This window comes from Panthera pardus, unplaced genomic scaffold, assembly GCF_024362965.1.
Source record: "Panthera pardus isolate Hobbes unplaced genomic scaffold, ASM2436296v1 HiC_scaffold_11, whole genome shotgun sequence".
In the NCBI taxonomy this organism is placed as follows: domain Eukaryota; kingdom Metazoa; phylum Chordata; class Mammalia; order Carnivora; family Felidae; genus Panthera; species Panthera pardus.
In genome coordinates this window covers 14,190,436-14,216,895 of record NW_026526666.1, presented here as the reverse complement: position 1 = coordinate 14,216,895, position 26,460 = coordinate 14,190,436, and the positions used below count along the sequence as shown (strand labels likewise).

At 38.3% G+C, this 26,460-nt stretch overlaps 1 protein-coding gene across 6 annotated transcripts in view; it reads right to left on the bottom strand.

Annotated features, from left to right (window-relative positions):
* The window catches only part of WDR47 (WD repeat domain 47), a 69,618-nt gene extending 44,149 nt beyond the window's left edge, over positions 1-25,469 (bottom strand). For 4 of the 6 annotated variants that reach the window (XM_053891574.1, XM_053891582.1, XM_053891587.1 and 1 more), the window contains exons 1-4: positions 25,361-25,468; positions 10,343-10,390; positions 6,768-6,934; positions 4,475-4,558 (exon numbers count right to left, since the gene is read on the bottom strand). In XM_053891574.1, the coding sequence (XP_053747549.1) occupies positions 4,475-4,558; positions 6,768-6,925 (242 nt within the window). In that variant the 5' untranslated portion in view covers positions 6,926-6,934; positions 10,343-10,390; positions 25,361-25,468. Of the gene's footprint in view, positions 1-4,474; positions 4,559-6,767; positions 6,935-10,342; positions 10,391-20,505; positions 20,665-25,360 lie in introns of those variants that run through there. The other 2 variants (XM_053891581.1, XM_053891579.1) reach the window with 2 other exon arrangements.
* Between the last annotated feature and the right edge of the window lie 991 nt (positions 25,470-26,460).

Here is a 26,460-nt window from a genome sequence, read left to right as displayed (position 1 = left end):
TAAAAAAAGATTTTTAAGAAAAATTAATTTTCCAATGTCTCATAAATCAAATGCCCTTATAAGTTACTATAACCACCTTTGCTTTCAAAAAATTATTTTTTTATGTTTATTTTTGAGAGAGAGCAAGTGTGCGCGCACACGCGCACACACACACACACACACACACACACACACACACACACACACGCATGTACACAGGCAAGCCGGGGAGGGGCAGAGAGAGAGGAAGACAGAGGATCCAAAGTGGGGTCTGTGCTGACAGCAGAGAACTCAAGGTGGGGCTTGAACTAACAAATCATGACCTGAGCCGAAGTTGGATGCATAACGAACTGAGCCACCCAGGTGGCCCTGCTTTCAAAAAATTCTTAAAATCTGGGGCACTTGGAGCATCTGACTCTTGATTTCGGCCTAGGTCATGATCTCGCAGTTCATGAGTCTGAGTTCTATGTCAGGCTCCACACTGACAGTGCAGAGACTGCTTGGGATTCTCTCTCTCCCTCTGCCCCTCCCCTGCTTTCTCTCTCTCAAAAATAAACAAACTTTTAAAAAATTCTTAAATTACTATTTTTTTTTAAATTTTGTTTTAACATTTGTTCATTTTTTTGAGAGATGGAGACAGAGCATGAGTGGGGGAGAGGCAGAGAGAGAGGCAGACAGAATCTGGAGCAGGCTCCAGGCTCTGAGCTGTCAGCACAGAGTCCAATGTGGGACTCGAACCCACAGACTGCAAGATGACCTAAGCTGAAGCTTAACCAACTGAGTCACCCAGGTGCCCCAAAATTCTTAAAATTCTTAAAAGCTTATCACATTGAAGCCACAATTAAAATAATTTCAGTAAGTAAATACAATTTAGTACTCGAAGGATTTCTATTTCCAACACTAATTCTAACCAAAAGCCAAGTTTTATGAAAGATGAAAATTATAATCTAATATGAAATCAAAATCCTTTACATTCAAAATGTTTTGTTTTATTATGTTTTGTTTTATTATTTTGCATTTCATTCAAAATATGTCCTTTTTTCTTTTCGAACATGAGAAAAGTCTAATAAAAATCAGGCTGAAAGAGGAAGAAATGAACATTTCTGAAGTCATAAAATAATCATAAACTTTAAAGCTTTTTAACAGAGATTTTTCAGGGAGAGGTCTACTTGACTTGTCTAAGAATAAAAAATTCTGGATGCTTTAAGCACCTTAAAGAAAAATTATTTTTAAGGACTGAAAGAAAATGAAACTTCAGTCATTCCTTCAACCATTGTTACAGTAGCAAATGTATGTCCAATAAAGCAAAATCATCTAATAAGTTGTATGAAATATGTATACTGTTTCAGCAAAGTCTCAAAGGAATGTGAAAACAATTCTGTCAGAAGGGGTGGAAAGTATAAGGCAAGTTTTATAAGAGCTGACTCTCAGAAGATGATCAGGTGTGTGCTGTATAAAGGTAGGAGATGGTGAAAGGAATACTATTCCAATAAATGAAGAATGTGCAAAAGCAAACAGGTATCAAATAGCACCAGTGGTATGAACAGATGATCAAAAAACAATATAAGGTTGTACTTCCATTAATGGTAGAGTCACTTGTTATCTGGCTAACCTTTCTACAGATAACAATGATAAATCCTAGATAAAATTTTAAAAGTAACTATTTGAAAGCAATGAAGAACAACAAAAAGCTGGTACAACTAGAGGGAAGTCAATCTTTGGCGACGGGGGGGGGGGGGGGGGGGGGGGGTATGGGGGGGCGGGGATAAAAAACCTTTGGAGTGAGATTCAAGGGTATAAGGTCTTCCAGCTGGGGGCACTCTCCACTCAACACAATGTGAGCTAAAACTCAAGTAGAAAGCTACAGTTTCACTTTCTTAAAAAGTCAGCAAAAAGTTTGGTACTGCAAGAGTAGCTGAAAAGCAGGAGGACATCCAAACACAAAGGAAGCCATAATGCAAAATACACCAAAATCTACTGTACAAACTCAGATAAAATCTTTGGCTGTCCCTGAAACTGTGAAGATGCCAGGGAGACTCCAAGGAGCCCAGGGAAAGCAACAGATGAAAGGCTAATTAACTGACAAAGATCTCAGCTGGCATCCACTAAGTGGGAGTGTAACCAAGTTAACTACCTCATGAATAAAAGTCAACACTTTTCAAAGGCAGATAACAGAATCCAGAGCCTCAGCAATGAATCCACAATGTGCAGAATACACTAAAAAAATTTTTTTAATGTTTATTTATTATTTTTAAGAGAGAGACAGAGTGCGAGTGGGAACAGGGCAGAGAAAGAGGGAGACACGGCATCCAAAGCAGGCTCTAGGCTCCGAGCTGTCAGCACAAAGCCCAATGCAAGGCTCGAATTCATGAACTGTGAGATCATGACTGAAGCTGAAGTCAGACACTCAACCTACTGAACCACCCAGGTGCCCCATATTTTAAAAGTGACTAGATATGTTTAAAAAAATAAAAGTTAGGGCGCCTGGGTGTCTCACTCAGTTGAGTGTCCAACTTCGGCTCAGGTCGTGATCTCAAAGTCTGTGAGTTCAAGCCCCGCGTCGGGCTCTGTGCTGACAGCTCAGAGCCTGGAGCCTGCTTCAGATTCTGTGTCTCCCTCACAATCCACACACAAAAATAGTTTTAAAAAAATGAATAGCACCTCAGTCCTGTGGGACAATATCAGTTATCTAATACTGCATAGAGTCCCAGAAGGAGAAAAGGGCTAAAAAAAATATTTGAAGAAGTAATGGCCAAAAACTTCCCAAATTTGATGAAAAATATAAACTTACAGATCCAAAAAGTACAGCAAACCCGAAGCAGGAAAAATACAAAGAAACCACACTTAAGCACATCATAATCAAACTGCTAAAAGCAAATGATAAAATCTTGTTGCCAGAGGCAGGAGTTGGAAGGGTAGGCAGATTGGGTAAAGTGGGTCCCAAGATATAAACTTCCAGTTATAAAGTAAGTCATGGAAATGTAATGTACAGCATGGTGTACATTATATAGTTAATAATACTGTTTTGCACATGTGAAAATTGCTAAGAGAGACCTTAAAAATTGTCATCACAAGGGGCGCCTGGGTGGCTCAGTCGGTCACGCGTCCGACTTCGGCTCAGGTCATGATCTCATGGTCCGTGAGTTCGAGCCCCGCGTCGGGCTTTGTGCTGACAGCTCCGAGCCTGGAGCCTGTTTCAGATCCTCTGTCTCCCTCTTTCTCTGACCCTCCCCCGTTCATGCTCTGTCTCTCTCTGTCTCAAAAATAAATAAATGTTTAAAAAAAATTAAAAAAACAAAAACTGTCATCACAAAAAAGTGTTTATAACTATGTATGGGGATGAATGTTAACTAGACCTACTGTGATCACAATTTTACAATATATACAAATATCCAATCCCTGTATTGTACATCTGAAACTAATATAATGTTATTTATATGTTAAATATACCTCAACAGGGGCACCTGGGTGGTTCAGTCGGTTAAGTGTCCGAATTTGGCTCAGATCATGATCTCGCAGTCTGTGAATTCAAGCCCCACATCCGGCTCTGAGCTGACAGCTCAGAGCCTGGAGCCTGCTTCAGATTCTGTGTCTCCCTCTCTCTCTCTCTGCCCCTCCCCCACTCATGCTCTGTCTCTCTCTCTCAAAAATAAATGAACATTGAAAAAAATACATATACAGGGGCACCTGGGTGGCTCTGTTGGTTAAGCGCCAACTTCAGCTCAGGGTATGATCTCACAGTTCATGAGTTTGAGCCCCGCCTGCTTTGGATCCTGTGTCTCCTCTCTCTGCCCCTCCCCCCACTCACGCACTGTCTCTCTCTCTCTCAAAAATAATAATAAAAAAAAGAACATAAAAAAAATACACACACACACACACACACACATATACACCTCAATAAAAAAAAAAAGATCTTGAAGGCAACTAAAAAAGAAAACAAAAACAAAAACAACAACAACAACAACAACAACAACAACCATACAAGAGAATCCAGACACAAACACAGCTAAGTGTTCATCAGAAAATAATGGAGGCGAGGAGACAATAGAATAACATCTTTAAAATCTTCATATTATTGGGGCATATGGGTGGCTCACTTGCTTGAGCTCTGTTGGGACTCTTGTATCAGCTCAGGTTGTGATCTCTCAATTATGATATGGGAGCCTACTTGGGAGTCTCCTCTCCCTCTCTCACTCTGCCCCTCCCCAGCTCATGCTCTCTTTCTCAAAATAAATAAATTATGAAGAAACAACTGTCTCAGATATGGCCCTTGTGACTTTTTATATACACTGTCAAAAAGGTAGGTTTATAAATCAGATTTTCAACCAACTGAAGTACATACAACTTGTCCTCTAGAAGTGCTCCAACTCAATGGTATTGAGTATACTATTTTCTAGGAAAGCTAACAGTCTTGTTTTTAAATTTTTGTTTATTATTTTGTTTTGCTAAGCCTATACCAGTGATAAGACAATAAAAAATTTTCATGAAATCTTACCTTTTTTTGTCAAATTTTTCCATACATTCTAGAGGCTGTATAAACTGAAGAACTTCATCCCATTGACCATCAAGGATTAGCTGCCTATATAAAGAAAAACACATGCATGTTATCAAATTTGGGTTATACTAATTAAAAGCAGAATAAATAAGAATGAATAAAAGCAGAATAAATGATAAGAATAAATGATAAGCAGAATAAATGAAGCATTAAAACTTCAGTCTGAAGTCTGTAATGAGGTTAACATCCTCAACCACTATACTAAAATAAATTTTTCACACCTTATTTGTAACAACATATCCTATATGAGAAGAATTTGTGAATCTGCATCCACTTCTCATTCTAATATATATGTGGGGTTTTTTTCACCTATATAAAAACACTGGGCTAAGTCTAAACGTTCCTTTATTTTCCTACTCATCTTAACAGTTTTAAAGCTCTTCTGTATTATTTAGGGGCCAATGTATGGCTATATTTCAGACTCACCAAATCAGAGGTTCTTAATTGGGGGTGATTTTGTCCCCAAGACATCTGGCAATGTTTGGAGACATTTTGGTTGTCACAATTTGGGGGTGCTACTGACATCAACTGAGTATAGGTCACAGATGTTGCTAAACATCCTACAATGCACAGGAAAACCCCCACAGCCCCAAAGAACAAAGAATTATCTGGCCCAAAATGTTACTTTTGCTGAGGTTGAGAAATCCTGCTCTCAACTGTGATTTCTACATCTTTCAGGCATATAACACTAAAATGTATACTCTGAGAATAAAAACAGCAAGGAATAAGATCAGGTTTCATTCCACTTTAGTGGTCTATGGGAATTTCCAAAAGTTATAAGGCATTCTTACTGCTGTTCTTCTTTTATAATAGCAATTTCCCTACTTCTGGATTTTTAGAACAATATAATTTAAAAAGGGATGGGCAGGAGGATCTAAATAAGATTGCCAACTTTTAAGCCTGCTAATAAGGAATATTAGTAAGAAGCAATCATAATATATCATAATCATTTTACAAAGAGGCATTTTAATATTTAAAAAGAAAGGGCAGAATTTCAAAGGTTAGTCCTTTAAGATGAATACATTTAGTTTAATGAAAAACTTAACTATTCTACAATTCTTTGCATTTTACCTCAGACCAGTAAAACTTCATCAGAAACCCAGCTGGTTCTTGGAGGGGGGATATTTGAGAGCCACTGCTAAATTCCAGGAGTAGCAATGCTTGAAAGACAGGGCCGGAACGGCCTCAGTGTTGGTTCCTGAGAATATTGACTAAGCTCCCCAGGGCTAAATGACATTCATAACACCAAATACAAGGAAGTTCAAGGAGTTTAAATAAACTCTTAATACATTGAAGTTTTTTGTTTTTTTTTTAAGTTCCTTTTTCGTGACTTAGGAATGCTTCATTTTTTAAAGCTTTCCAAGTCACAAAATGCCACATGTCCAAGAATCTGTACTCCTCATCAAGGATATTCAGTATCACATAAGCAGAGAGTGCATTTCTGTCTGGAAATCTGGGTTTTTCTTTTTCCATCTAATTCAAGTTAGGATATATTTAGCTTCCCATTTGGCAAATATGTTAATTCTCTTTTGCTCTGCAATTCCAAGAATCTTGTTCTAAGGAAATAATTCAAGATACAGAAAAAGTCCTATGTATAAAAGATGTTCAACAGAGCATTTATTTAAGATAAACTGGAAATAATTTGTTTAAAATTGGGGAACCATTAGGAAATCAATTAAATCAAAAAATTTTAAGTATAAATTTGTAATAACACAGAGAATCCTTATAATGTTAATGGATAAAGGATACTAAGTTATCCTTCTAATAGAATGTAACAGAATTGCTTTTTTTTTTTTTTTTTAACATGCACAGAAAATCATCAGCATGTAGTATGTCTGGGTGATGGGTATTTTTCTCTTTTCCTTTTCTATATTTTCTATAACGAATATATCTATATTCATTTCTATGGCCAAAAAGATGGTATTTCAGAATTTTTTTTTATCCTTCTGGAGTCTCTTATTTTTTAAATCAAGAATTTTTCATGATGATGCCACAACCACAATGGAGTTGTGACTCTAGTTTTTTTAATGGACTTCTTGATCTTACTATTGAAAAGATTCTATAGAAAACATGACTTTGTAAATGTTCTATTATAAAAACAAACATTATTTTTACAAATTATATGGCCTTTTCACGATTATAAATATCCCACCTGAAATACACATATTATTTCATTAATACTTAACACTTCTTTGAAGGAGCTACAAACCTTATAAAACTAATGAAATCATACCTCAGAAAAAGCATATCGTCTGAAAATAAGCCGTTTATGACTCCACTTTCTTTCTCGAGGGCTAACATACTAATGTGAAGTTTCTTTGAATTCAAGAAGTCTAAAATTAGTTTAATAATTTCAACCTCTTTTACATTCACTGTTTCTTCAGCCGTCATGTTGATAGCCTAAATATTAAACAGAACAAAAACAAAAATTAGTCCTATTATTTTATTTCTAAGTGTTATTAACTGTCTGGAAACTCTACATAATACGTTTCTTGGAAATATTTAGTATAGGTATTTTGAAATTAACTTAATATTTATCAAAACCAGTCATTCTTTAAGGTGGAATAAAGGTTATGGCTATAATTTTTTTAAGTCCTTATCTTTGAGAGATACACACTGTAATAATACAAATTAAATGATATAAAGTCTGTGACTTGTTTCAAAATAATATAAGAGGGGACTGGAAGAGGTAAAGATGAAACAAGAATAATGACTATTGAAGTGGGGTAATGGGTAAATGGAGGGAGATTCATTTATATTTGCTATGGTCTAAACATTTGTGTCCTCCCAAAATTAATCTGTTGAAATCCTAATCTTCATATTGACAGAATTAGGAGGTGGAGCCTTTGAGAGGTGATTAGATCTTGAAGGCTCTGTCCTTCACGGGATTAGTGTCCTTCAAGAGGCCCCAGAAAGACAGCTCAACCCTTCCACCTTGTAAGAATACATTGAGAAGTCAGTAGTCTGCAACCAGAAAGAGAGTCCTCATCAGAACCTGATCATGTGAACATTCGGATCTTAGATTTCCAGCTTCCAAAGCTGTGAGCAATAAATTTCTGCTATTTATAAGCCACCCTGTCTATGGTATTCTGTTACAGCAACCCAAATGGACTGAGACAATATTATTCTATGTATTCTTACACATTTTTAAAATCTGTCATAAAAAAGAACATTTTAAAAGTCATTAATAACCATGTTTAGCCATGTCCTAAATACCTTGCCGTAGGCATACACTCATTCAATAAGCAGCTTTTTCTCTGTGATAGGCACTGTTCTACTTAGGAGACACTGGCCTTGTCCTTAAGAAGCTTATAGTCTATAGCAACACAAACTATTATATCTTGTACTTTGGAGTCAAACAAAACAAGGCTGATTAAAAAGTACAACTTTAACTCATATCAACCTAAACATGAACAAAGATATTTCAATTCTCTACAATCTCTTCTAACTTTTACCTAAAAGTTTGCAGTGATACAATTGAGCACATAGGTTATGAATTCATAAAGATTTAGAACTAGGAGGAATTCTGAAGATCATTTCACGGATGAGATCACACAAGTTAAATGGCCTAAGCTGTTGGAATTTTCAAATGTTAAGGCTAACAGCAGTACAAAAGACTACCATGCTAAAGGGACTAGCTGCAAAGACACATCATCACGCATCATCAATGAAGCAGACTATTGTAAGCACATCTTTCTCACAGGACCGACTAACTTTAACCAAGTTCACAGAAACAAACACACATATGTATGCAAATGTGTTAATTTTTTTCCAATTTGTTTATTATCTTGTCAATTTCTTTCTTTATAATGAGAAGTGTAAATGTCCAGCAGACTATAATGCTCATATCAGATGAATAGATTTTCTCTTTTAGGTAGAGAAGGTGGCAGGGTAAACAAGGGACAGAACATGGGAAGATATCATATGACTCAAATATTTAATGACATCAAATTAAGCTAATCTCCTACATCAGGCTAATCTCCTACATCCATCACCACAATAAGGACATGCTTGCCTCAAGAAACAAACAGATCACCAATCTCTCTCTCAAAAGGGCAGCTGACCAGTCTGCATGCTTTGGGTTTCTCTTTGCTCTCTTTTGAGCTGACCATCCTCCTGTTCACAGACTTTGTCCAAAAAAGGATACAGTAAAATTAGTGATATTTCTGCTCACTAAATTTTAATTACATTTCAGAGGTGCCTGAGATTACTCCTAGAGCACAAGGGTTAGTGGTTTTAGCATTCCCCAAATCTTCATATAATTTTTACTAGCAAAAGAATGGCTTTTACTAATTTAATTATCAGAAAAAAAATTGCCCCCTCCATCTTTTAAGTTTTTAGTGGGTACTTCACTTATATCACTATGTATCAACCATACAACTTGGTGCAGAATTGAGATGCAATTTTCTATTGTTGTTGAATATACCCAATGATATCGAACATTTTATAGGCCTCAATTTATTTTACATTCAGCCTCAATATGGGAGAACTCTAGAGTTACTATGAATTTCACGTTATGGGGTGCCTGGGTAGCTCAGTCAGTTAAGCACCTGACTCTTGATTTTGGCTCAGGTCGTGATCTCTCAGTTGGTGAGACTGAGCCCCACATCGGGCTCTGCGCTGACAGTGCAGAACCTGGTTGGGATTTTCTCTCTCCCTCTCTCTCTGCTCCTCCCCAACTTGTGCTCACGCGCACTCTCTCTCAAAATCAATAAATGAACATTAAAGAAATAAAATAAATCATAACTACAAGTTCAATGCCACCATCATTTCTGATTAATAAAGTCTAAGAGAAGAAATAAATTCTTACAAATACATATTTTTATACTGACTTTACATTTAAACTTTGAATAAATACAAAAAATGTATACTAATTAATGTAGAATTGTTCAGGGTTTTTAAAAGACAAGCTTTAATTCTATACTGTGAAATTCCTAGCAGAAAAGTATACTATTTTAACCACTCAACCCAGAATTTTAATTCTTATAAGATTCACTGTTGCTAGATAGCATATATAACATAGGCACATGCTTAATGACTATATCTTCGTTATTCTTTTCTAACCACTCTGTGTTACTGAAACGTTTGTAGAGGCTCCCCAAATCCCAGCTATATAATTTAGAAATTAAATACATTATTATAAATATAACTTTTAAAGATAACACATAAAAACATAATTCACATTCTTTTTAAAACTTTTTTTTTCAATGTTTATTTATTTTTGAGAGAGAGAGAGAGAGATAGCAGGGGAGGGGCAGAGAGAGAGGGAGACAGAATCCCAGGCAGGCTCCATGCTGTCAGCACAGAGCCCGACGTGGGGCTTGAACCCACGAACCATGAGATCATGACCTGAGCCGAAACCAAGAGTTGGACGCTTAACCAACTGAGCCACCCAGGCGCCCCCATAATTCACATTCTTAATCTCCTTAAGCTATTAATCACTACCAAGCAGAATTTTTCTCTAATTCAGAAGAGTAGAATTCAATAATAAATGTTTCATCCTCCCTTCTCAGGGAAGATATAAAACAGTAAGAGTTAACTAGCTTAGAAACAACTAAAATTATCTTTTAAATGAGATGTACAGTACATAAGTGTACAATAAAGTTTACTTGAATTAACTTAAGGTGCAAAAATCAATGAAGAAATGCCTCTTAAAAGGTACGGAGTAGATGATTTTGTTTGCAACTATTCTAAAAATCATTCAAAAGGACAGAACTCTGGCCCTTTAACCTATTTAAGCCAAAGTCAGCTCTGACAACACTGTAGGTTAGATATACCAGCGCATGGTGCATGTGAACGATTACTCACCAGGCAGAATTTATGTAGAGCCAACAATAAAGTGTATTCTGCTGAAAACTGAAAACAAAATGAAAAAAAAATCAGAATGTTTCTGTATTTCCATAATAAATGACACACTTACCTATAAGAAAAAAATCACAAAAACATCTCTATGTATTTAAAAAAAATAAGTTTTTACTTGGGGAGTCTAGGTGGCTCAGTTAAGTGTCCAACTCTTGGTTTGGGCTCAGGTCATGATCTCATAGTTTGTGAGTTTGAGCCCCACATCTGGCTCCATGCTACTGGTGCAGAGACTGCTTTGGATTCTCTCTTTCTGCCCCTCTCTTGTGCGCTGTCTCTCAAAATAAATAAATAAGCTTAAAAAAAAAAAAAGAACTTTTTACTTATATCCAATCCTGGACTAGGTGAGATAAAGAAATGTTTTCTTTAATAATAAGTATATCTGGACACCAGCAGGAAGGTAGTTAATATTTTAGTACTTAGATACAATTAATATCTACAGAAACTAAATTCCAGATGCCGTCTCTATACTCATACTGATTCCTATCTTAGTCAAACAAGATTAGAAGACTATATTAAGGGGCAAGAAATAAAATTATTTTTAGAAATCTAATGTTAAAGATAAAATGTTAACAAGAAAAAAAAAGAATGTCAACAGAAATATATTGACCTCTATGTATATTTCTATACATGGATATGGAAAAAGTTTTATGAAAAAAATATCAGTGGTAGCTTTCTGATCAAATATAAATAGATAGGATTTAAATGTTCCTTTGCAATGAGGAACATTTGAAATGTTTCTTTACTCACTTGTAATACAGATTAGGAAGGAAGAAAAATGCACAAAACTAAGAATGACTCACAAGTACAAGATTGAGGGAATCAAGGTACAGCCATTATAAATTTTACAGTCAAGAAAAGAATGCTGAAGAAAAGTTCCATTAATCTCCAACTCCATCCCACACAATAAAAACCACACTCTTTAATCTTCCAAGTATTACAGAGCATGTAACAATGAGTTACAGTGCCTTAAGATTCCTGTTTACAGACAAAAATGCAGATAACAAAATGAAGTACATGAACCCTTTTAATACCAAACTGTAACACCTTTTAATACCAAACTGTAACATAAAACTACTGCACCTTTTCCTTTAAAAAACAGAGCAATAAATTTAATAAAATAGCATTCTAAAAACTTAAGTTGCTGCCAGGTCAGTTAACTGTAAATGTCTGGTCCTTCAGAATTACAAATGTGATGTTGCAAGTCACTTAACCTCTATGGGCCTCAATTCTTCATACATAGAATAAGAGGGTTAGGGGCACCTGGGTGGCTCAGTCAGTTAAGCATCCAGCTTCAGCTCAGGTCATGATCTCGCAGCTCATGGGTTCAAGCTGCTCATCAGGCTCCACACTAACAGTGCAGAGCCTGCTTGCGGTTCTCTCTCTCCCTCTCTCCCTGCCTCTCTCTCTCTCTCTCTCTCTGTCTCTCTCTCTCTCAAAATAAATAATCTTTAAAAATAGGGGCGTCTGGATGGCTCTGTTGGTTGAGTGTCCAACTTTGGCTCAGGTTGGTGAGTTCAAGTTGGTGAGAGCCAACTTTGGCTCTAGTGTTTGGTGAGTTCAAGCCTGGCATCGAGCTTGCTGCTTTCAGGGTAGAGCCCAATTCGGATCTTCTGTCCCCTTCTCTCTGTGTCCCTCCCCCACTCTCTCTCTCTCAAAAGTAAAACGTTAAAAATTGTTTTAAAAATATAAAAAATATATTAAAAATAGAATAAGAGGGTTAGTTTGGGCAATTTCTATGATTTCCCTTTAAGTTTTATAATATGCTTTAAGTCACATTTCAATATACTTCTTGTTATTGATATACATATATTCTTAGGGGGAAATATAAAGTCTTGGATAATTAGAAGTCTCTAACATATAAGGTCAGTTTAATAAAAAAGAAAATAGATTTGTTTTAAATCATATAAGCAAGCAAACAAAAGCCCTTCTAACTGCAAAGCTCTGTCATGTCTGCTAATCAACTAATGTTTATAACATGGATACAGCATGTGTCCCTTCTTATTGTTGACAGCTGTTCTTCTATTCATCAATTATTCTAATTTACTTTCTGGAACTGTGAATAATTTTGGCTTAAAGACCAAATTATCTTTAAGCAGGTGTTGCTTAATAGAGCTATAAAAAGAAAAGAATTCAATTAACATAAACTATATGTTGTGTATCTGCATAAAATATCTCTGGGGAAAAAAGACACAAAAAATTGATAAAAATGGTTCTTAAAGGGTCTTAAAGGAAAACTGGATAGTTAAAGAATAGAAATGGTAAGACTTTCCACTACATACCTTTTTATACCTTTTGAATTTTGTACTATGTACAAATATTACCTATTCAAAAAATTTAAATAATAATATGAAATATAAGTAAGAATTTCCAATTGCAAATTACTTGAAAATTCTAATTGCAAGTAAATGAAAGGTATTAGTAATAAAATGAATATAATATATTCATTAGGTATGTACAGAAGTAATATTTCAGAATGATTTGTAAATTTTTGGTAACACAAGACCTCTTCTCAGATCTGATTCAAATATTATTTCAATCTTTCTTTATGAGATTAAAGTATGTGTGTTCTTTCCATATTGAAACTCACAAAAATTTAAAAAACATATTTAATTGCTAAAGAACTAAAAATTTACAAGATAAGCAAAACTAGTTTTGACTCAGACTGTATAATTAAGTCTTGTAACCCAGAAAATGTAAAGGAAAAAATGGTCAAATCTGGTACTAAAAATGTAAACTGTAAACCTTCCATTTAATAGAAGTTGTCATAAACAAGAGACAAAGGACAAATCAGGAATAAACATAACACACATAAACGGTTAAATGGTTACCAATGAGAACAAATAGGTAGCATCTTCAAATCAATACCCCCCCCCCAAATTCCAGTTGAACAATGAGCAAAGACTACACAGACACTTCACAGAACTACAAAAGAGACCAAAAATTTATGAAAACATGTTCAACCTCACTAGTGGTACTAAAACAAGACACCATTTATGGCCTACTAATTTTGGCCTACCTGATAATACCTAGTTTTGGCAAGAGTGTGGGTAAATGCCCTTTCACACATTGTGTTAAAAATGTAAATTGGGACAAACTTTTTGAAAGAGACTTTGACAGCATGAAATTCTTATCTATAAAAAGATGTTTTTAATGTTTATTTATTTTTGAGAGAGAGAGAGAGAGAGAGAGAGAGAGAGAGAGAGACAGACAGACAGAGCATGAGCAGGGGAGGGGCAGAGAAAGGGAGACACAGAATCCAAAGCAGGCTCCAGGCTCCAAGCTGTCAGCACAGAGCCCAACGCAGGGGGCTCTCACGAACCGTGAGATCATGACCTAAACCAAAGTTGGACGTTTAACTGACAGAGCCACCCAGGCACCCCCTCTATAAAAATTTTAAATGTTTATACTCTTTGACTCACCAATTCTAATTCTACTTCTAGAAACTGATCCCAAAAAAGTACTTGCAAATACACACAAAATACATATACAAAGATGTTCCTTGAAGATTTGCTTGTAATAGAGAAAAATGAGTAATGAACTGAGCTCTCATCATAGCAGTATTGTTAAATTATGGTAAATTCATAGTACAGAATACTAATGCATCCTCACAGTGCAAAGGCACATCACAGAATATAACTATTAATAAACATCCGTTGAATGGATAAATATAAATGCATCCACTTATTTTTTTAATGCATCCACTTATTTTTATTTTTTTATAAATATAAATGCATCCACTTATTTTTGATATCTGTCTAAATAAAGAAAGGTCTGGAGGGATACATATCAAACTGGTCAGAGTGGTTACTTCTGAAGACAGGAATTGTAATGGATGCAGGGCATGAAACTAGGAAGAGAAAGGAGTTGAAGGGGGACCGTTTTACTCTTCATCATTTGTATTATCAGAATGGTTTACAACCAATATATATCCATGCATTACTTGTATATTTATACATACATTTCTTACATGAATACAATTTTTAACTCTAAAAAGAAAAAAACTATGAAAAATTACAGGATTAGATTCCAAAGGTTCTCTTCTATATCAAGATAGTAACTAGAATAGAATCCCAAAGATAGGATTAACTGCTATGTTTACAATGAAATAATTATTGGGTACTATTCTAAGATCTTTACTTATGTTGTTTAATTGATCCTTATGAGATAGGCAATTTCATCCCCATGTAACAGATGAAGATATTGGGCTTTGTAAGTTTAAGAAATTAACCCAGGGGCGCCTGGGTGGCTCGGTCAGTTGGGTGTCTGACTCCGGCTCAGGTCATGTTCTCACAGTTCATGGTTTGAGCCCCGCATCCGGATCTGTGCTGACAGCTCAGAGCCTGGAGCCTGTTTCAGATTCTGTGTCTCCCTCTCTCTGGCCCTCCCCCACTAATGCTCTGTCTCACTCTCTCTCTCAAAAATAAATAAACAACAACAAAAAAGAAATTAACCCAGTATTTACATTAAGACTAAACATAAGGATGGAGCTAAAATGTATTATGCTAAGAGAAATAAGTCAATTGGAGAAACACAAATACCATCTGATTTTATTCATATATGGAATTTAAGAAACAAAACAGATGAACATATGGGGGTGGGGTGGGTAGAAAAGGGAACCAACCACAAGAGATGCTTAATGATAGAGAACAAACTGAGGGTTGATGGAGGTAGGTGGGTGGGAGATGGGCTGAACAGGTGATGGGTATTAAGGAGGGCACTTCTTGTGATGAGCATTGGGTGTTAAGTGATGAATCACTGAATTCTACTCCTGAAACCAATACTGCACTCTATGTTAACTAAATAAAATTTAAATTAAAAAAATAAAAATGCGGTTCCTGAGTGGCTCAATTGGTTAAGCATCTGGCTTCAGCTCAGTCATGATCTCACAGTTCGTGGGTTCGAGCCTCCCATCTGGCTCTGTGCTGACAGCTCAGAGCCTGGAGCCTGCTTCAGATTCTGTGCCTCGCACCCTTTCTGCCCCTCCCCAACTTGCACATGCGCTCTCTCTCTCTCTCTCTCTCTCTCTCAAAAAATGAATAAACATTAAAAAATAATAATAATAGGGGTGCCTGGGTGGCTCAGTCAGTTAAGCATCAGACTTCAGCTCAGGTCATGATCTCCCGGTTCACCAGTTCCAGCTTCATGTCGGGCTCTGTGCTGATGGCTCAGAGCCTGGAGCCTTCTTCGGAGTCTGTGTCTCCCTCTCCCCTGCTCATACTCTGCCCCTCTCTCTCTCTCAAAAACAAATAAAACATTAAAAATAATAATTTTAAAATAATAATAATAATAATTTAGAGGCACCTGGGTGGCTGGCTCAGTTGGTTAAGCTACCAACTTGGTTTCTGCTCAGGTTATGATCTTGTGGTTCGTGAGTTTGAACCCCGTGTCAGGCTCCAAGCTGGCACTAGGGACCCTTCTTGGGATTCTTCCTCTCCCCTCCCTGGCCCCTCCTCCCACCGCTCTCAAAATAAACAAACATGAAAAAAGATTTTTAATAATAAAAAAAAGATTAAACATATATTTCACCAGCAACTGAATACTTCTTTCAGAAGTACATCAGGACATACATCTTGATATCAGCATCCATGTCAATCAGGAAATCTTTAAAGTACCAGAAGGAACCTATTTAACAGGGTAGCAAAACAAAGGGGAGGCAAATTTTATATTTACATATATATTATATATGATTAATTTTTGTATGTTAATCATGATTAATTTTATTACGTATATATATATGATTAATCTTTAGATCAATTTTTCATTAGCTCCTCAAACATCTGAGCAAGTAGAACTCTTCAACTCTTCATTTTTTCCACAAGCATCTGGGCTGCCTTATCTTGGTAAGCCAGACAAGAAATTGTCTCCCCCTCCCCAATTCAAATCCTAAGCTTTGCAGCAATGAAAATTAGAATTTCTGACTGTGAAAGGGAGACCGAAATACAGAAACAGAGAGGATAGGCAGAGAGCGAAAGAGGAAGAAAAGGAGAAAGGGTAGGAAAAAGGAAAGAAGGAAATACAGTAGCCAAAGGTTACAACCCTGGGCAAGAATGGAACCATAGTTTGTGAGATGCTAAAGCTCTTTCTGCTATATCACACTAATTCCCAAGAAAGGGAAGGGCAAAGATACTTCACAAAAATAAGGAGAGTCATCTAAACATGTTAAAGGAAAAAACTTCACAGTAGTGAAATAATTTTTAAAAATTATTCCAACTGAGGACCCTAATTTTATGATCTTTCACATTGTTTTTCTATTAAACAATGTTAATAGGGTAAATAGACTTCTAGATAAAATCCTGCATTAATAACAGTCTAACCAGAATTTTAAACATGCACTTTTAAAATTATTTTTTTAACATTTATTTATTTTTGAGACAGAGAGAGAGAGAGAGCATGAACAGGGGAGGGTCAGAGAAAGAGGGAGACACAGAATCTGAAACAGGCTCCAGGCTCTGAGCTGTCAGCACAGAACCCGACGCAGGGGTTGAACCCACGGACCGCGAGATCATGACCTGAGCCGAAGTCGGCCGCTTAACCGACTGAGCCACCCAGGCGCCCCTAAACATGCACTTTTAATAGGAGAGACAAAAAGGATTAGCCCAACTGTGTAAGAAACTAAAATAAAATTAGATATTACTTTTCTCTTTTTTTTAATAAAGGTTTCCGGAAGATCATCAGTTCTTTTTTTTTTTTTTTTTTTTAAGTTTATTTATTTTGAGAGACCAAGAGAGAGAGAGCAAGCAAGTACACGAGCCAGGGCAGGGCAGAGAGAGAGAAAGACAGAGAATCCCCACAAACGGTGGGATATGGTGCTCGAACCTACAAACCATGAGATCCTGACCTGAGCCAAAGTCAAGAGTCAGATGACTGACTGAGGCACCCAGGTGCCCTGATACTACTTATCATTAAAAAAAAAAAATCTCTCCAGGTCTAATAAAATATATTTCTTAACCCTTATTTAATCAACCCCACTTAATTTAAAATTGTTATCTAAATGAATATTGCCATCAAAAAATAAGGAATATTGAAACTGATAGGAGGGAAGGGAACCAGAGGGAAGGAAGGAAGGAAGGAAGGAAGGAAGGAAGGAAGGAAGGAAGGAAGGGGAAAGAAAAGAAAAAATTAGATCTAAGAGCTCTAGAGTTTAACTTTCAACTTTAAAATGGACCTCGGTCTTTAAAATATCTATGAAAACCACACCAAATATAGGGAAACCTAGATAAACCTAGATAAATTTAACAGTGTGTTGCTACAAATGCTTCACTCTGAACACAATTTAGCTTTTAGAGCACAACTAAAAGCAAAATCAGTGTTGATTTAAAGCATAAGAATTTTTATTTAATTTTTTTAATGTTTATTCATTTTGAGAGAGAGACAGAGTGCTAGTGGGGGATGGGCAGAGAGAGAGGAAGACACTGAATCTCAAGCAGGTCCCAGGCTCTGAGCTGTCAGCACAGAATCCGACGCTGGGCTCGAACCCACAAATCACAAGATCATGACGTGAGCTGACGTCAGACACTTAAATGACTGAGCCACCCAGGGGCCCCTATTTTTATTTATATAAAAAACTGTTTTAATGTTTATTTATCTATTTTGAGAGAGAGACAGAGAGCATTTGAGCAAGCAAGATAGAGGGGGTAGGAGAGGGGCAGAAAGAGAAGGAGAGAGAGAATCCCAAGCAGCCTGTCAGCACAAAGCCCAACATGGGGTTCTCGAACTGAGATCTTGATCTGGGCCGAAATCAAAGAGTTGGACGCTAAACCACCTGAGCCATCCAGGAGCCCCTACTGCATAAGAATTTTATATCAAAAAACAAAATGTGTAGAGAATTTTTTTTATTCTTAAATAATACACTTTTAGTTCACTTGCCTAGAACATGGTTCGGCAGATCTCTTTAAGACCTATCAGACCTTTGGGGCACCTGGGTGGCTTAGTTGGTTAAGCCTCTGGCTCTTGGTTTTGGCTCAGGTCATGACCTCCTGGTTTCAGGATTTCAAGCCCTGTGTCGGGTTCTGTGCTGGCAGCATGAAGCCTGCTTGGGATTCTCTTTCCCTTGCTCTCTGCCCACCTCCCTCACCCTGCACTGCCTCTGTCTCTCTCAAAATAAATAAATAAACTAAAAAAACAAAAAACAAAAAACCCTATCAGGGGCTCCTGGGTGGCTCAGTCAGTTGAGCATCTGACTTTGGCTCAGGTCATGATCTTAAGGTTCATGAGTTCGAGCCCCACATCAGGCTCTTTGCTGACAGCTCAAAGCCTAGAGCCTGCTTCAGATTCTGTGTCTCCCTCTCTTTCTGCCCCTCCCCTGTTCACACACTGTCTCTCTCTCAAAAATAAATAAATATTAAAAAAAAAAACAAAACCCTATCAGACCTTTGCTGTGTTCTCTGGTCTCAGACTGAACAGCTTCATCAGAAAACTCACAGATGGTGTCACTGAACTCAAGAGAAACCTAGCAGTAGGTATGGGCAGACCAAAGCAAGTCTATTCTTTAAAACAATTTAAAATGAGAATCCCACTTACTAGTGAGCAACAGTGCCACTGCTTGATTACACAATTATTAGACATTAGGCAGAACTAAGAATTCCAGGTCTCCTGACTCACAGGCAAAAGCTTTAGGTGTTAATCATACAAAGAATTAAAAGATTTTTTAAACGATTTATTACTTAAATCATCACAGCAGCTCATGGTAAAAATTCAAATGTTTATTAGGCAGAGTTTCAACCTATAAAGATGTAAATAAGAAATGTAGAAAGTATATACTCTTTTTTTTTTTTTTTTTGAAGTAGGCTCACCCAACATGGGGCTTGAACTCAACTTTGGGATTGAGAGTCACATGCTCCATCAACTGAGCCACCCGGTGTCCCTAGAAAGTTTATAATCTTAATATTTGTAATAAAAATTAACTCCAAGCACAAATTAATGCTATATCAACCAAGGTCAAAGTAAAATATTCATATAAACTCATACTATATTCCTTATTTATTTTCTTATTTGTGTGTTTCTACTTTATTTATTTATGGTAAAAATAATGTTTTATCTAAGAACACAATTTCACCTTTCATTATATGAGACCTCTAGTATCGTTTTCTGTCACACCTAAAGCCAAGGTACAGAAGTGTGCTTTGTAAAACAGATGAAGAATGTCCTTCATGGGGTGCCTGGGTGGCTCAGTTGGTTAAGCACCCAACTCTTGATTAAAGCACAGGTCCTGACGCTGGGGTCATGGGATCCAGCCCCTCACTGGGGTTAAACTGAACGTGGAGCCTGCTTGAAATTCTCTCTCTCTCCTTCTGCCCCTCTCCCCAACTGGAGCTCTCTCTCTTAAAAAAAAAAAAAAAAAAAAAAAAAAAAAAGTCCTTCATGTTGTTTTACTCCCATACACACTTTATTATTTTCAAAGGGAAAAACAGAACTTAAGGTATTTGTGTATACTTCAGAAATTGAACTACATAAAAAATGGCTTTTTTTTTAAAGTCAGTAGGTCAACATACAGAAACACAGCAGGAAATGTACTGAACCAAGAATCACAAAAACTTGAAAATGTACTGAAAAAGACAAAATTATATAAGCATTAACTACTGAATTAAGTACATCAGAATATATACTATATAATTACCTATTAAAGTCTTTCATCCTTAGCTTTTCTACTTCCTTACCTTTTATATATTCATCACAGAATTGAGTCGGAAGGTACATTAGTCCACTTTCCTATAATGCAGAATATCCAAAACTTACCTCTAACAGATGGTCTGCCAACCTCTACATAAATGCCTCCAATGAGAGAAAATTTTTATGCCCCCCTTACAAGCCACTTGTGGAAGGCAGTCTCTAAGATGGTCACCAATGAGCCTACTAGTGTTTACAACCTTCTGTAGTCACTGGCCCTTGAATGTGCGCTGGATTTAGTGACTCACTTCTACCCAAGAACATAGCAGAAGTGTTGGGCTGTCACTTCCAAGATTTGTAAAAAGATAGTAGTGTGAGTCCTGAGTGCAGGCGTGTGTCCTCTCTCTCAGAATGTTCACTCTGGGGGAAGCCAGCTGCCATGTCATGAGGCAACCTTGTGGAAAGATCCAAGTGACAAAGAACTGAGGGAAGCCTCCACTCACCTGCTGGCAAGGAATGGAAGCCTTCAGTCCAACAGCCCACAGGAACAGAGACCCAAGCCACTGAGCTTAGAAGGAGATCATCCCTGATTTGTGTCTTCAGATGACACCAAAGCCTTTGTGGCAGCTTGACCGAACCTCAAGAGAGATCTTAAATCAGAGGCACTCAGCAGGTCTGTGCTCAGATTCCTGACCCTCAGAAACAGTGAGATAAATATTTGTTGTTTTAAGTGACTGTTTTGGAAAAGGTAATTTGTAACAATAGATAACACTCATTTAATTTTTTCACAAGTATAAAAATTTTGCTTTCCTAATACTGAAATGAAATCTACTTTCTTGCAACTTTCATCTAGTTATTCACGTCTTCGGGTCATCATGATAAAAGTTTATTATGTTTCAAACTTTCACACATTTGAATCTGACCAATAATCATGTCTATTTTCCTATACGCTTTAGCAATTCTTCATATAGCTTACAGAACCCCTACCATTCTAATCATTCTCTTCCTAACATGTGTTAATCACTCTCTTAAAACATCCAAAATAGAATACAACACTCCAGGTATGGTATTTCAATGTATACATTGAAATCAACACTTCCCATGATGTGTGCACTATATAATAAACACACCCAAACACCTAAAGTTGCTTTACATCATCATCTGCTCAGCAGATACTGTTTTTGCACTTCCCAGAATTTAATTTCTAAAGCTTCTCTTGAAGTTGGAAAGAAAACCAATCCAACGCAATTTCCAGGCTTTCAAAATAACATTTTAAAAAAGGTTAAACCAAAAAATGGACATTAAGCCTCCAATTTTAGTTCAGTTCTGTAAAGTTTTCTCAAAAATTTTATTACAAGATTCTATTTTCTTTTCCAATACATCAACAAAAGTCACAAAACATACTTAGCCATAGAAATCTGTTCATTTTATAGAATTCATTATTTAAGTCAATGTATCAAATAGTATAAAATGTTTATGTCCTTTTTCATGTAGTACTGTTTCTCTATAAAATAGGGTATTGACTTGCAAAACAAGATAAAGGTCCAGGCAGAGTGGCAAGCATGTGAATTGTGCTTAATAAATATAAGTTTCTCCCCTTCAGAGTTCATACCCATGGTAAAACCAGTATGACAAAAGAGCTACTAAAAACATGCTATGGGAGAGCTACTGTGCTGTGGATAAAGTGTAAAAATTTACTTTAGAAAAAGTTAACCCTGGTTTTAAATATATTTTAGGTGTAATTTTAAAATATTAGGAAGCTTGAGGCCCCTGGGTGGCTAAGTCCATTAAGTGCCGGACTCTTGATTTCACCTCAGGTCATGATCTTGTGTCTTGTGGTTCTTGAGATGGAGCCCCACATCAGGCTCTGCACTGACAGCATGGAGCCTACTTGGGATTCTCTTTCCCTCTCTCTTTCTGCTCCCCTCCCCTGCTTACACATGCACACACTCTCTTACCCTCTCTCTTTCAAAGTAAATAAACATTTAAAAAAAAAAGATTCTCTCTCTCCCCCTTTACTCCTCTCCCCCACTCACATGTTCTCTTCTCTCTCTAAAAAATTAAAAAATAAAATAAAATAAAAAATAAAACAAAATATTGGGAAGCTTGATTAGATCAAATTATGTTGCAGATGCCACACGAAGAGACTCTTACTTATGATAATGTTTGTTTGAGGTCAGTATTTGTTTAACAATATTTGAGTATCAGGGCGCTTGGGTGGCTCAGTCAGTTAAGTGTCCAATTTCTTCTCAGGTCATGATCTCCTGGTTCGTGAGTTCAAGCCCCACATGGGGCTTTCTGCTGTAAGCAAAGATCCTCTGTCCCCCCTCCCTCTGCCCCTCCCCTGCTAAATCTCTCCCTACCCTGTCAAAAATAAACAAATATTAAAATAATAATAATAAAAATATTTGAGTATCTACTCTGTGCTAGTACCATGCTGCGTCCCAGGAATACAATCACTGAGTTACTACAGTGAAGACGACAAAACATGAAAGCAAGATTTATAAGGTAGTGTGTGGTGTTTTGTAAGGATAGCTTTTTACCCAAACAGAAACAAATTAAAAAGCAAAAAGCAAAACAAAAAACAAAAAAAGCAAGAAAAATCAGTTGAAATATATAAGCTTTGACTATTCAATGTAATGGTTTCAAAATTACACAGAATAAAAAAGTATCCTTAGGTATGGGCCAGCGTTGGACTTGGAGTTTGAAGACCTGTTTTCAAGTCTTCTATATAAAAGTAATATGCATAAAATATAAAGAGCACCATAAAAGAATTACAAATGAAATGCCATGGAAGTTCAGAGGAATAATAGGGTTTCCTGTTAAGAATGGGTTTGAGAGATTGTTAATATCCTAACATGCAGAGATGGGAAAGGAAAAGCTACTAACATGTACTGTGCATTTACTATGTCAGGCCCTTAATACTCCTATACAGTATTTATGAATGGGACAAGAGGGTGTATATGACTAAAATCCTTTGACCTTTCCACTACAATATTCTGACATTTACAGGAGGCGGGGGGAACAAGAGGGGATAATCAGAATAATAAGCCTAGTGTCAAAGTTTTAGAAATTGAAATTCAACTTATTTCCTGTGCTAAGTAGTGATTCATTAGCTGAGTGAGTCTAAGGCAATGCTTCTTAAATTTTTTTCCATAGGGGCAGAAAAAGACTGAACACATCCCCAGGGTCCCTTAAGCATGAAATTTCTTTGAAGTCTCTGAAATCTACCTTATATTCTCTAAATATAAGAAAATCGTACTGAAAGCAGGAAAGCAATCCTTGCACACATATAGGAAAGAAACACCCTTTTTCCATGTCACCATGGTAATAAAGAACCTCCATCAAAGAGTAAGGATGGATGCACCTTAATAGTTCCTGTGAGCCCTGTAAGGCCATTATAAGAAATAAGGTCCTGGGCCTCAAAATACTAAATAGATCATGCAGAGTATTTTAATTATCTTTGCCAACGCTCCACTCTATTAAGAGGTAATCAACAGATGCCTTAATTTTTTTCCAAAGTGCTTTCAAACAGACTATCTTGTTCAACTTAGAGCCCATTCCAGACTAAAACAACAGTAGGTATTATCCCCATTTTACAGATCTAGATATTAGACTCAACAGTAGGTTAAGTAGCTCTTCCATGATTGTAATCAATAGCTAAATGACACTTAAATCCAGGCAATCTGATTTCCAGCTTACTGATTTGCTAAGGAAAACTGCATCTTTTCATACTTATTTTGAAGTATTTCTCAAACTACAGTATATATCAACCATATTCCATGCTGTCCATTCAGTAACTGATAATTTCACAAACAGAAACAGAGGCTGAACACAAGTATGTAACTAGGAACTTAGAATAATACCCCTGTTCTCTAATGATATAGTCCTAATACTGGCTTTAAAAGAGAGAGAGAGAGAAAGAAAGAAAAAAGAATTAGAAGGTAGGAAGAAGAGGTAAACATTGAAATCCCTTCACAAAAAATTACATATTATTATGGCATATAAGTTCCAGTGTTCTGTGGTGCTTTTTTTTTTTTACCTGACAATATACTGCTAATGGTTTAATTGCTTGTCTTTTCCCGCACTGTATAATAATTTTCCTTTTGTGTGGAAGCAATCTCCCCCCTAAAACCTAAGGTAAAATTGTTCATTACATCTTTGTCCTAAATGAGACCCCTAGAATATGCCATATAAAGGAAAATGGGCTCTTAGGCGTTTCTCCTTCCTAGTAAAATTTCAATGCAACTCAAGCCAACACCGGAGACAAAAAAGATTCTACTTGGATTTACTGTGAAAAAAGATCTGTAGCATATTTAAAGCCTACATGTTAATTTCTGTGCCATTAACTTCTTGAAGCATTCTATGAAGTCTACAACAAAGGGAGGCAAATAAGTGTTAGATCACAACCTATGAATCTGGGTGGAACAAAGGCTTCTCCTTTCATTATGCAGAGAACCAAGTTGCCAAAAACGCTCCGCTCAGATACCATGCGTGGTTACTGACTGCACGTCTGGGTATAGAGATGAAAAAAAATCAAATGCTGTTCAAATGCCGCCCAGCCTACCTTGCCCCTTTTGCCCAAGGCCTCGCCCCAGAGCTGGAGCCCCAATCTTTCTCCCCAATACAAGACACCGGCTGAACCCTAGAGTTCTACAGCCTCCCGCCTCTTCTACGCCGGCGCTCCTCAGCCCCAGCAAAGCCGGGTTCCAAACCCAGTCGATTCCCCTCTCCCCGCCCCCCGCCCAGACCCCCAAAGGCTGCACCCACAGAACCACTGACGTAAGAAAGGCCAAAGCCGGCCCCGCGGAGCTGCCCCACGCCGCCGCTCGGTTCCCAGCCCCGCAGCTTCCTCCCCTCCTCCCGGCCAAGGCGTGCCCAGACAGGGACGCGAGCGCGCCCCTCAGTTCTCGCAAAGGCTCGGCCGCGGGCGAGGAAGGAAGAAATCAACGCAGCCAGCTCCCCTCCCGCCTCTCAGCAGCGGCGAGGTGGGCACTGGTCCTGCGCTAGCTCCCCGCTCCGGGGCCGACGGTACCAGGCGAGGGGTGTCGCTCTACCCCAGAGCCGGGCTGGAAGAGAGGGGAAGGTGTGGTCCAGGACAGGCGGTCTCGAAATAGGGGCCGGCAGTTCCCAGGTCCTCATCCGGCGGCGCCGGGGCCTCACTCAACGACCCCAGTCCCCACCCAGGAGGCACCGAAGCCTACCCGAGGCCCTTCTCCCGGGCCGCAAACGCCGCCCTTTGGGCCAAGGGCCGCCTGGGTCGGAGCCCTGTCAGCTGGTGACAGGTGGCGACTGGTGACCATGGCAACCCGAGGTGCGACGCGGCCGACCCCGCCTCCGCCTCCCGGAGTCACTCACCTGAGGGTTCCCGGACGAGTCCAGAGAAGCGGCTGAGGAGAAAGCGGCTGTGAGGCTGGCGAACGGGGCCCCGACGCGGCCGGGTCCGGGCTGGGGCTGGAGCGCGAGGGCGGAGGTCTATGTCTGGGTTTGGCGTCGGTCCTCCCTCCTGCCGCCCGCGCGTCAATCCATCAGATCGTCAGGCCGTCCTTCCTCGCGTCTGCCCCTCCCGGAGGACCGCTCGGCTCAGCCTCTTGCAGACTGCGGTTGTCAAGCGGCGCTGGAGCAGAGCTCCAGCCCCGACCGGCAACCAATCATCGCGCTCCTCCGAGGCGCCTCAGGACCCCGCCGAGGGGCGGCCAGGCAGGTGCCTGAGCCAAAGGGAGAGTCGGCTGGGCGGGCCCGAGCCTGGAGAGGTGGGGACCTGCCTAGACAGACAGGCTCTGGCCTGCCCTCCAAGGACCTGCTGGACTCGGAGGAAGAGCTGGCCTGGCGATTGGGTGAGAGACCAGCAGCCGGGACGCAGACGGGTCGCTGGCCGGTGACCCCGCGTCCCGAAATAGCGCGGAGGGGGCTGTCGCCTCGGAATCGAGAAGTCCTCTGCTCATTAGAATCGCCTCTATAATACTCTTTCCTGACAATTTATTACTGAACGCAAATGAAATAAATCTAGCCTCCCCTTTTCTCTCCGCTCTTCCTGGCCTCACTTTCTTCCTGAAAACTCCAGCTGCTTATTTGCCCCATTTTTGATTTCTCCTTCTGTGATGCTGATATACCTTGGAGCATTTTACAGTTACTTAACTTGTTCACAGATTTGGTTTTTTACTACCCTTTTTATTAGTTGCAAGGCCCATGACAACAGAACCTCACTTTCCGACCCCACCAGTGCAGTCGATTCCACAAATATACATGATGCTTAACCCAGCTGAATTGAGTATTCAGTGGGTATAACGATGTAGAAGAGTTAAGAATACAGTGATACAAACCTGTAAGAACCTCGCCTTCATAAGGGCCAAATGCCAAGAGTGAGCTGGGCCTTCAGACTGAGGGAAAGGACATAAGAAAGAGCGGTAATAATAAACATCAAAAACACTTAAGAACAGGAAAAATTTAATCTAATT